This window comes from Kogia breviceps, chromosome 4, assembly GCF_026419965.1.
Source record: "Kogia breviceps isolate mKogBre1 chromosome 4, mKogBre1 haplotype 1, whole genome shotgun sequence".
Taxonomy (NCBI): Eukaryota; Metazoa; Chordata; class Mammalia; order Artiodactyla; family Physeteridae; genus Kogia; species Kogia breviceps.
The window spans coordinates 142,998,207-143,010,890 of NC_081313.1; the positions used below are offsets into that span (position 1 = coordinate 142,998,207).

At 40.2% G+C, this 12,684-nt stretch overlaps 1 protein-coding gene across 2 annotated transcripts in view; it reads left to right on the forward strand.

Moving 5' to 3' along the window:
* Positions 1-1,618: 1,618 nt before the first annotated feature.
* Positions 1,619-12,684, forward strand: part of DCTN4 (dynactin subunit 4) — a 31,773-nt gene continuing 20,707 nt past the window's right edge. The window contains exons 1-4 of one of the 2 annotated variants that reach the window (XM_059061536.2): positions 1,619-2,067; positions 4,515-4,585; positions 6,908-7,086; positions 11,166-11,209. In XM_059061536.2, the coding sequence (XP_058917519.1) occupies positions 1,933-2,067; positions 4,515-4,585; positions 6,908-7,086; positions 11,166-11,209 (429 nt within the window). In that variant the 5' untranslated portion in view covers positions 1,619-1,932. The remainder of the gene's footprint in view (positions 2,068-4,514; positions 4,586-6,907; positions 7,087-11,165; positions 11,210-12,684) is intronic. The other variant, XM_067032096.1, reaches the window with a different exon arrangement.

A 12,684-nucleotide genomic window follows, 5' to 3' on the forward strand; every position in this document is an offset into this window, starting at 1 on the left:
GCCTTGGTTAGGCTTGAGGTATGATTGGGAAATTACTGTTGAAGCCAAGCAGACAGCATTCTAGAGGTGTGAAACTCATGTGCCCATAATGGGAATGATGCAGTTCCAGCAAAGTTCCAGGGCAAAAATGAGTAGGCCATCAATTAATGTTCCACTTTCTCTTGCATTTGCTTTCTTCTCTTTTTAAGTGTTGTTAGAAGAGAAAATGGTTTCTTACTCTGCTGTAAATATTAATGAACTGCTGTAGTGTGCAGGGAACTGCATTTATGGAATTAGAAAACAATACTGTACCAGGAGTGAGAAAACCTGGGGCATGTTCCTGGGGCATGTTGATGCTCAGGACCTCATTTTCTCCATTTGAAAAATACAAGTATTGGGCTTCCCTGGTGGCGCAGTGGCTGGGAGTCCGCCTGCCGATAAGGGGGACGCGGGTTCGTGCCCCGGTCCGGGAAGATCCCGTATGCCACAGAGCGGCTGGGCCTGTGAGCCATGGCCACTGAGCCTGTGCGTCTGGAACCTGTGTTCCGCAGAGGGAGGGGCCACAACAGTGAGAGGCCTGCGTACCACCAAAAAAAAAAAAAAAAAATACAAGTATTGAACTAGGATCTTTCTAGTATATGATCATTCTAAGGCATCCAGTCCACTACCCCAGGAGGCTATAGCAGGTGTCAGCAAACTCCAACCCGTGGCTGTTATCTGTTTTGGTAAAACCTGCCAGCACCACTGAAGCAGGCTGACCCTGTGAGCCTCAGAAACCAAGCCAAGTACCCTCCTATGACTCACTTTCTCTCTCTGCTGCCAGGGCCCAGGCTGGTCCCTATCTACGCATTGGGGATTCTGCTACTGGTGACTACCAGTCACAGAGCAGAGGAATCTCAGTCTGCCCCAGTTGAGATGGCCAGGCTTTCTTGGGAGAAGAGAAGGGCACCCGGATCTCAGTTTCCTGCACTGTAAAACAGAGATAATGATAGTACCTGCCTTTTGAAGTTACGGTGAAAATTAAATGAGACAATGTATGTATAGTTTGGACAGTGTTCTTCATTCAATAAGTGCTCAATAAACGTCAACTAATATTACTATTCAGTTCTATTTCTTCTCAATCACCAACTCTAATATCAGATAGGTAATAATACAACACTAGTACCAAAGGGAAAAGCACTGAACTGATGGCAGGTAACATGAGCTCCAGTCTCTGCCAGCCCAGCTCTAAGTGGTTATTTTACATGTCTAAGCTTTAGTTTATGCACTAGAAAAATGTAAACGACATCTAGCAACATTGTTCATTCACTGATTCCACTCCTTCATTAAGCAATACTTATTGAAACCCACAGTATAGACTTAGTCCTAACGCTAAATATGCGAAACCTGAAAATGAATGAGATATGGCTTCTGCGTGGAGGAGCTCAATCTAAGAAACTTCAAACGAGATAACGTCCGTGAAAGTTTCCTACAGGTCAGTAACAAGACTGTCAGAAGAAAGTGCTGATGTGGACTCTCAGTTTTCTAGATCCCATGAAACTCTGTCTCAGAGATCCTCCCTAACTTCCGGATGTTTTTCTGGAAGGTGAGGGCGGTAGAGGCAGTGTTAAATAAAACAGAAGAGCAGCCTTCCTTTCTGTTAGAAACAAAGGAAAGGAGCGCACGGAGTCTGTTTGGATTTGTTCTGCGACTCCGTACTTAGCAAAAAAAGGTCTAAGCTCAGCACAGACGGCTGACGCTCACAAAAAGGCTGGAGGGTAAGGTGGAGGCGGGGGAAAACCCTGGAACCCAGATAAGCATGCGCACTTTGACTTTCGTCCAGCGCAAAGCCCCTCTAGCTCGGAAACCTTACGTCAAAGTCTACGTTGAAAGACGTAGGGAGGGAAGCCAGGGAAACGCTGACTCTCGAGTCACGTGACGCGACGAGAGCGTCGTTTACTCCTCCCCCTCAAGATGGCGTCGTTGCTGCAATCGGAGCGGGTTCTCTACGTAGTCCAGGGAGAAAAGAAGGTTCGGGCCCCGCTCTCGCAGCTTTACTTCTGCCGCTACTGTAGCGAGCTGCGGTCGCTGGAATGTGTGTCTCACGAGGTAATGCAGTCGTCCCATGAAGAGTGTGTGTGTTGGGGGAGGGGGGAGGCGGTTCATCCTAGTCACCGCGACCAGCGGGTGGTAATTTTCCTAGCATGCTGATTGGCGTTGCCTTCCGTCACTTAGATTTGCCTGTGATTTAATTTGCTTATACGTATGTAAGTTGTCACTTGGGAAGGAGAAGCGGCCTTGGGTGGGGCTGAGCAGCCATTCTGTTCTAGAGCGCCCTCTGGGACAAACTTGACTTTGGGGACTTTGGCCATCTCCTGGGAGGGGGGTTTGGTAATTGGGTGGGTCAGGGGGAAAAAAGGTATGGGGGTGCTTAGTTCAGGCCACTTGAGGGGCGAGATATCGTCTTTCCAGCATTGATTGAGGGAGTGGGGAGGTCTGCGGGCATTCTCATCCAAGCCCCTCCCATCCTGGAAGTTCTGCCCCTGCTTGGGCAGAAACTGGGCCCTCTTCCAACTGCCTTGTTCTGTTTCCTGACCCAGCCCAAGGCTTACAGCAGATAAGAGGTTGGGATGGGGTGAACTAAATGTAAAGCGCTTACAATCGGGTCTGTCGTTTAAGAAGCTCAGTGTTATATTCATGGCGCTTCTCCTGAGGGTACATTTCTGACCTTCACTGGCGCAAGTGGGCGTTGGAGGTGGGATTGCTCAAAATGTAAAAGACCCCCGGAAAAAAAAATCACCAAATAACAAAAGCCCATAACTTCTGCAGCACTTGGAACATGTTGTTCATTCAGTAGGCTCTGCGGTTTAAAAGACGCGTTAAGATGTAAACCTTGCTGTTGAGTAACTTGCAGTCTTGTGAAGTAAAAGCTGATTAGTAATAATACATAGTTAATGCTTATTCAGTACTTTCTATATGCCATGTGCTTTACATAATCTTTAATCATCCTACAAAGTAGAATGGATACCTTTTTTTAAAAACCACTTTACAGTTAAAGAAAGAGGCACATAATGTTTGCGCTGGGTCACACAGCCAAATATTTGTGGGTGGGAGGGGGCAGCAAGATTTGAAACCAAGCAGCCTGATTCAGAGGACTTCAGTGAGGATCCCTGGACGGTTAAAAATGCATATGAGAATATGTCCTATACTATAAGCCATTTTACACATTATGAATAATTATTATTTTATTGGGAATATTTTTCATACTGTTAAGAATAGAGAAAGCAGTTAAATAACACAAGAGAAAAATCAATGCTGTATTATATACATGATTTTTTTTTTCCATCTCCATTAGCACTTTGTATGCTTATTTTCTGGCAGGTCCTTTCTCTTTAGGATGCTGTCCCAGCTCCACCACCAGAATTTATTGGATTAGATTCTCATTTGGTGATCATTAGGGAGCTGAGTCTCCATAATCTGTAAGGATCTCTTCAGCTAGGACTTTCAGTCTGTGACTGCATCTTTTACGGACTGGTGTGCACCTGTGAAATGGAGGCCATTAGGGTTTGGGGAAGGATGATGCTAGTGAGGGCTGAAGCAGTCCAGAAATTTCTAATGACAAGCCTGGGATTGGAGCTGCAAATGAAGGGATGAGCATAATTTGGAAAGGGGACAGGGAGGAATGAATTATATTTTGCCTTTTATGATGAGTAAGTGCAACTATAAGTTAACAGTATTATATTTTGTGTTCCTGGAGACTTATTTGAGCAGTAACTTTATCTTTTCAAAGGTGGTTCTGTTTATAAGCAGATGATGAAAAAAGAAAACAGTTTCTGTCATAGTATTTATGTTCAAGTGAATCTGTCCATCTGTAGGTGACTAGATTTCTAGAATTATCAAATAGGATCTACTGCATTAAAGAAAATATTTAGTCCTTAAAAAAATACACTGAATTAAATTTTTGTACTATGTTTTTGCATTAAATACAGTAAGAGTATGTTGTTAACTTAGTAGTTTAATTTGCCATTTAAAAATCTCTAATTGGTTGGCTACAGCTGACTTTGTAAATGTTAATGTATGCTTTTCTTCAGTGAACATGTAATACCTCAGTAATGGGAAAACTTTTAAAATCTCTTAACAATTTGTGTGGTCAAGTTATTGCAGTCACACAAAGCTGGGCTAGATAGAAGGATATTTGATCACAGCCTCATAAATTGGGTTATTTTATTTGTTAATCTATTTAGATTATCATAGAGATCTTCTTTTACATAAACATGTTTTAACACGTCTAATACATAAAACCCTGATGAAAGGGAATAGGAAAGATCAGAAAGGAAAAATAGAAGGATTTCAGGAAATCCAGAGGTTAAGAAAGCAACAGGTGATTGAAGAATAAACCCGATGCTGAAAACAGTCCAGGTTCTTTGCCAGATCAATGGTCTCTCACCTCTGCCGCAGAATAATGTATTTTAAATTTCACTAATTGACATAGGCATATATACAAGCCAAGCTAAATGTCTTTTCCTCCAGTTTTTTGATTTCTTCTTTCTTTCTAGGTGGACTCCCATTATTGTCCCAGTTGTTTAGAAAATATGCCATCGGCTGAAGCCAAACTAAAAAAGAATAGGTAAGACTGGGATTAATTTTTTCTGTTTTCCCCAACTGTTTTTTTAATAGCTGGTAAAAAAGCACATGCAATTAACTCTCATTTTTAACAAGCTGTTTTTCTTTTTTTAGCATCACTTATGCTAAAGATGAAACTTTCATTTTAAAAAAATAAATTGTATTTTAGATCAGTTTTAGACTTTAAGAATTACTGTGAAGATGATACAGAAAATTCCCTTTACTCCTTACCCTATTGTAAATGTCGTGTATTAGTATGGTATATTCTTCTCAACTAATGATCATTATTGGTAACATTATTATTAAATAAACTCTATACTTTATTTAGATTTCCTCAATTTTCCCATAATCTCCTTTTTCTGTTCTAAGATCCTATTCAGGATACCCACATTATATTTAATAGTCATGTCTCTTTAGGCTCCTCTTGCTGTGATATTTTCTTAGACTTTCCTTAGTTTTGAGGAGTACTGGTAAGATATTTTATAGAATGTCCCTCAATTGGAAGTTGTCTTATGTTTTTCTCATCAGCTGGGAGAATGTGTTGTGGGGAGGAGAACCACACAGGTAAAGTGCATCTCTCGTCACATCATATCAAAGGTATTTACCACCAACATGACATCACTATTGATGTTAACTTTGATTACCTGGCTTAAGCTAGTGTTTGTCAGGTTTCTCTGATGTAGTTACTTTTTTTTTTCTTCTCCTTTTCCATATTGTACTCTTTGGAGAGAAATGCACTATTACAGCCCACACTTAAATAGTGGGGAGTTATGATCCCCTTCCATGAAGGCTGTCTCCATGTATTACTTGGAATTCTTTTGTTAAGTGTTTTTTTTTTTTTTTTTTTTTCTTTTTGCGGACCTCTCACTGCTGTTGCCTCTCCCACCGCGGAGCACAGGCTCCGGACGCGGACGAGCAGGCCCAGCAGCCATGGCTCACGGGCCCAGCTGCTCTGTGGCATGTGGGATCCTCCCGGACCGGGGCACGAACCCGCGTCCCCTGCATCGGCAGGCGGACTCTCAACCACTGTGCCACCAGGGAAGCCCTGGAATTCTTTTGTATGGAAGATTTTTCTCTTCTCCACTTTTAATTTATTTAGTCATTTACTTCAAGCAGTATGGGCTTGTGAATATTTATTTTATACTTTAGGTTATAATCCAATACTACTTTTTTTTTTTTTAACTCAGATTGTTCCAGCTTTGGCCATTGGGACTTCTTTTAGTAGACTTCCATCTCCCTTTGGCATACCCCCGTCATTATATGGCAGTGAGGAGGAGGGAAGTGTTATTCAGTTGTTTGAGAACTTTCTTACTTACTCCAGGCTCATCTCTATATTTTCGGCTCCAGTCCTAGAATTAGCCATTTCTCCAAGGAGCCCTGGTACCTTTTATTTGAGATTGGTATTGCAAACCAAGATCTGGGTAGTATTAAAAACCAAGATTGGTATTAAAAACCAAGATCTGGTATTAAAAACCAAGGTCTGGTACTCACTGCTACTGGTGCCATTTTGGTTTTTAGCATGGTGTGGAAGTCCTTTGTAACCAGTCACACCTCTGTACCTCCATGGATATGAACCACTGTTTTGTCTTTCCTGTCCTGGAGAAATAACTCCTTATAAACCAGTTTTGTAGTATGCTTTCCATACATTAAATTTTGTCATTTAATCCTCACACTATCCCTATGAGGTGGATACTATTATTATCCTTATTTGAGGATATTATCTAGTAGCAAAATATCACAGAAAATTGGAGTTATGGAATGGAACGTCAGAACAAGTCCAGGACTGGAGGTGAAATCTTGATAATCTCAGATGGTGGGAAAGTTAAAAACAACAAGGCATGGGGGAGTCTGTTTCAGCTCTCTGGCACAGCAAAGAAGCAGTTATTTTCCAAACCCAGTTTCACAGCTTATTGTATTGTTGCCTCTCAGTTTTCCATTGTTCAATTGGTCTGTCCTCTCTAAAGTCATAAGCTGTGACATTTCTATGTCCCACAGAAACCTTTGTGGTCTGTAAAAGAGTCTAAAAGTTAACTCCAGACTATTAACCGTGATTTCCTCTCTGGAGTAGGATTGGGTCATGCTGTAACTCTTCAGGAACTTTGATGATGATTGCATTTTAAAAAATAATTATCGTAATACTTTTGAAATTTTAAAATGAAGTTTGTAGGAGCCTCTTCAGAGTACTTTTTAATTTCTTTTTGCTTGAGAGCTACCCTTCCCTTACAGTTCTCTCTTGAATTCCTAACAAGTAGAACAATGTCTGGCACATAGTAGGTGCTCGGTAAATATTTGTTGAATGAATTAATGGTTGTTTGTTGTGTCCTAGATGCGCCAACTGCTTTGACTGTCCCGGCTGTATGCACACCCTCTCCACTCGGGCAACAAGCATTTCCACACAGCTTCCAGATGACCCAGCCAAGACCACGGTGAAGAAAGCCTATTATCTGGCCTGTGGATTTTGTCGCTGGACATCTAGAGATGTGGGCATGGCAGACAAATCCGTGGGTGAGTGAGGCGGACTTCAGCATGAGATTTTGTGAAATCAGCAGTGCTATAATTGCACATAAATCATTATTTCTGTTACCTGTTGGGAGGTAGGTGATAAATTCAGAGTATTTTGTCATTAAATCTTATGTGTTCCCACATTCTCACATGGACCGTGATGTTTCATCTGAGACTTGGTAAACTATTTCATTTTCTTAAAGTTGGTAAAATAGCATTTATAAATCTGATACTTTTTTTAGAATCAAAAGATTAATGTTCTTCATAAAAAATAAATGCTCCTGATGGTGGAATACACCATGAACAAACCTAAAAGATAAAAGTCACAAAGCTTGGATCATATATAAGAGTAGATAAATAACCAAAAATAAGGAACCCTTAGAAATCAGAAAACTACCCCATAGAAAGAAAGAAATTGTCAGAGTATCCTCTGAACAGCAGCTCTCAGAAATGGAAATAAAGATGGTCAATAACCAGAGTGTGCACAAATCATTGCATTTTTTTTCTTGCACACAACTTGGTGAGGTGGTTTTTTTAAGTCAATAAATATGCAAAAAGGTAAGTTCAGTTTTGCTGGTAATCATGAAAATGCAAATTAAAACTTCGTCCATTGATTCGGCAAAATTTTAAAAATCTGGTAGTATGACAAGAATATGGGAAAATAGTTCGTTTGTCTGCTGCCATTTTAGAGAGCAGTTTGACAACATTTATTAAAATTTCAAATTGCTTTTATTCTTTTATCGAGAAATTACATGTCCAAGTATCTATCCTGGAGCATTCAAACACATGCTCAAAGATACATCTATATGTATCATAAGTGAAACAGGAAAGTTATGTATGTTTGGACCTAAAGAAAGCCTAAGGTATTAAATAACCTTTCCATCATTTGAGCATTTCAAAGCAGAGGTTGCATTTACCTTCATTAGGAAACTTCCTTTATTTTTTCATATCCTGTACTCCATGGTTAATATCAGAGAGTAGAAACACTCTATTGCAATCAGTTTAAAATCTTGAGTTGCTGTTTATTTTTTATATAAACAGCAGCACTGCTAACTCCCCATTGTCTTTTTTCTTTCTGAAATTTCATTTGTTTAATTTTGTGAAAACTTTTTAGACTTGTTAAAAATTCCCATTTTTACGTTTCCATAAAAAATATCAACTTACTGTTTACATGAGGAAGCCAATTAAAAACTCATTATGGGGCCTCCCTGGTGGCGCAGTGGTTGAGAATCTGCCTGCTAATGCAGGGGACACGGGTTCGAGCTCTGGTCTGGGAGGATCCCACATGCCGCGGAGCAACTAGGCCCTCTCACTGTTGTGGCATTTCCGGTTGCGGAGCACAGGCTCCGGACACGCAGGCTCAGCGGCCATGGCTCACAGGCGCAGCCGCTCCGCGGCATGTGGGATCTTCCCGGACCGGGGCACGAACCCTTGTCCCCTGCATTAGCAGGCGGACTCCCAGCCACTGCACCACCAGGGAAACCTGGTTTACCAATTTTTGCTCCCACTAATAATATTTGAGTAGACTACACATTGCTCCAGATCTCCAGCAGCTCTTAGCATTGTTGGACTTCTTTCAAGTTTTTCCGAACTGATGGTTGTGAAATGGTATCTCATTACAGTTCCCCGCCCCCTTTTTTCTGGTTAGCTTTATTGAGATATAATTTACATATAATGAAGCTCACCAATTTTAAGTGTAAAATGCTTTGATTTTTGACAAATGTGTATAGCCATGTAGCCACCTCCACAATCATAGAACATTTCCATTACCCCGAAAAGTTCTCTCATGCCCCTTTGCAGTCACTTCCTTCCCCCCACCTCCTGGCCCGTGACTACAGTTGATTTCTTTCTTTCACTGTAATTGTGCCTCTTCTAGAAGTTTATATAATTGGAGTAGTTTAGTCTGTTGTGTCTGTCTTCTTTCACTTAGCATAATGCTTCTGAGGTTCGTTCTGTTTTTGCTTTTTATTTTTGAGTTGTATTCTATTGTATGGATATACCATAATTTGTTTATTCATTCTCCAGTTAATGGACATTGAATTTTTTGCAGTTTAGGGCTCATATGAATAAAGCTGGCTATGAACATTTGCCTAGAAATCTTAGTGTGAATATGTATTTTCATTTTTCTTGAGTATATACCTGGGAATGGAATTGCTGAGTCATAGGGTTAAGTGTATGTTTTCCTTGACTGAAAACTGCCAAACTGTTTTCCACAGTGGCTGTACTATTTTGGGCCCTCACCAGCAGTGTAGGAGAGTTCCAGTTCCTCATCAACTATTAGTATTGGTTTTTTTTTCATCTTGGCCATTCTAGTGAGTGGGTAGTGATACCTCATTGTGGTTTTAATTTGCATTTTCTTAATGTGCTTGTTTGCCATCTATGTATTTTCTTTGGTGAAGTGTTTGTACAAATCTTTTACCTATTTTTAAACTGAGTTTTAATCTTTTTATTGAGTTGTGAGAGTTCTGTGTTGTAGATACAGGTCCTTTGTTGAATATATATTTTGCAAATATTTTCTCCCAATCTGTGGCTTGCCTTCTTATTTTCTCAACTGTGTCTTTTGAAGAACACAAGTTTCTAATTTATTTTAATTTTATTTTTGGCTGCATTGGGTCTTTGTTGCTGCACTTGGGCGAGGTGTGGTGAGCGCGGGCTACTCTTCATTGTGGTGCGTGGGCTTCTCACTGTGTCGGCTTCTCGTTGCAGAGCACGGGCTCTAGGCGTGTGGGCTCAGTAGTTGTGGCTCACGGGCTCTAGAGCGCAGACTCAGTAGTTGTGGTGCACGGGCTTAGTTGCTCCTTGGCATGTGGGACCAGGGCTCAAACCCATGTCCCCTGTATTGGCAGGCGGATTCTTAACCACTGCGCCACCATGGAAGTCCTACAGGTTTCTAATTTTGATGAGGTTCAGTTTATCAGTTTTTTATTTTATAGTAGTGCCTTTTGTGTTCTGGTAAAGAAACTTTAGCCTAACCCAAGGTCACTAAGATTTTCACTTCTGTTTTCTTCTAGAAATATTATAGTTTCAGCTCGTACATATAAGTTTATTACCTTTCAGGGTAAATTTTGTAAATGTTGTGAGGTAAGGGTCGAGGTTAATTTTTTTTAAATTGTTACAGCACCATTTGTTGAAAGTATTCATTATGGTTTTACTTTCAGCTTTCTGGAATAATCTTTTCCCTTATGATTTGTGCTTTTGTCTCTTATGTAAGAAACTGTTCTCTAAACTGAGGTTGTAGAACACAGAAATTGCCCAGTGTTGCAGATACGGGCAAGTTCTCTGGAGTCAGACTGCCTGAGTTTGAATCCTGGCTATACCACTTACTATCTCTATGACTTTGGGCAAGATATTTAATTTAAATGAGCCTCAATTTCCCATTTGTAAAATAAGACTAATAATGAGAGTCCCTACTACAGAGGGTTATTTTTTTTAATGAATTTATTTATTTATTTATTTTTGGCTGCGTTGGGTCTTTGTTGCTGTGTGCGGGGGGCTTTCTCTAGTCGCAGCGAGCAGGGGCTACTCTTCATTGCGGTGTGCGGGCTTTTCATTGTGGTGGCTTCTCTTGTTGCGGAGCACGGGCTCTAGGCACGTGGCTTCAGTAGTTGCAGCACGCGGGCTCAGTAGTTGTGGCTCACAGGCTCTCGAGCGCAGACTCAGTAGTTGTGGCACGGGGGCTTAGTTGCTCTGCAGCATGTGGGATTTTCCCGGATCAGGCCTTGAACCCATGTCCCCTGCATTGGCAGGTGGATTCTTAACCACTGAGCCACCAGGGAAATCCTCAGAGGGTTATTATGAGAATAAAATGAAGTGTGATACATTTCAAATACCTGGCACAGAAGTTATACATGTGTTGGTTGTAGTTGTGGTCCTAGTGGTGGTTATTATTATCACCATCATTATATTTAAAGAAAAATTTCATTCTGAGCCCTTTGGTCTGTATAATTTCTAGGACTCTTTCTTGGAAATTGTGTGATTTTTATGTTTTTAAGCTTTATTTTGTGGCCTGCAGATGACCTGTTTTTGTGAAAATAAAATTATCAAATTATGTAAGTCTTGTTTAATATTCCTTTATTTTGCAGCTAGTGGTGGTTGGCAGGAACCTGAAAATCATCACACGCAACGGGTAAGTAAAGGGTCATCAGAGAGAGGATGAAGTGAGAAAAGATGAAGAAAAAGACCAGTTTATCAGTGTATATGGCATATGCTTATAAATCCATGATGTGTATTTTAGTGTTTTTTACACTTAGAAAGTGCTACTCATTGTAAGACATTAAATCACAGTGGCAGTTTTTTCAAATCTGACTTAAGTTAATAGAGAAACCTAGGTGTAGTTTTAGTTCTGTACTCAGGTTGTGAATTGGAAAAGGGAAATGGTACGTTTCTGTTTTCCACGTACCCACCAACTGTGTTAAGGGTCCATTTGTTCTCAGAAATATCATCAACATATAAACATTTTAACTCTTGGAAACACCACTAATTTGGAAGATGCCCTTGGACTCAGTAGTGGTTGCGTATAGAATCATGATTTAGACATCCTTTAATAGTTCACAGTGACTTGATCTCTGCAGTATACATTAGAACTGATTTTGTTGCCCCTGGAAGTAGAATATTAGAAAGATGATAAAATGCTATCGAAATGAAGTTGTACAGACTGCAAATTAAATAATAATTTATAATTATTCACTTACGACATCAGCAAAAACGAGAAATACTGAAAATATCTTGGATAGGAGTGTATGGAATTTGACCTTTTCACATATACTATTGTTAGTGTAAATTAATACAGATTTCTTTGTCTCTTAGCAATATCTACTTCCTGGACTCTGACCTATAGAAATACTTGTACTGATGCACAGAAATATGTATATTCATTTATCAAACACTTATCAAGCTTGTGATGCATACTGTGTGTCAGGGATTGTGCTGAACAATAGGAATACATGGTCCTTACCCTCATAGAGCTTAAGTCTAATGGGAAAATAAAAATCAATTAAATAATCCCCAGATAAAGGAAAAACTCAGGGTAATATGAAGGAGAGAAAAACTGTGCATGTGGGCATTTATTAGGGGGAATTTCAACTAGGTAGGTCCACATCTGAGGATTGCGCTAGGATCTGAGGATGACAGGCAGAGAAGAGAAAGAATTCAGGCGGAGGAACAGCATAGGCAAAGAGCTTGTAAGTGGAAGGGGCAAAGCAAGTTATAGACAAGAAGGTGAATGTGTCAGAGTGGAGCATAGCAGTAGGTGAATGGAGAAAAGGATTTGGGGTCAGACTGTGCAGAACCATGTGGACCAAGTTAAGGAGTCTAAGAAGCCTTTAAAGTAAAAGATCTGACAGGATCTGGTTAGTGTTTGTAAAAAATAATTACTGCTGAATTGAGAGGACAAGAGTGGGTACCAGGAGACCATTTAAGTGCTCTCAGAGGAAATGGTTAAATACCTTTAGGACATCTGTACCATTTAATAAGATGCAGCCTTTAAAAAGAATGAGGTAGATCTGTTTGTACTGAATGTAAAGTTCATGGCACTTACTGTGAAAAAGTTTTAAAATAGTAAGTTTTTTCCCCTTATATGAAAAATAAAAAGAGCTGTATTTA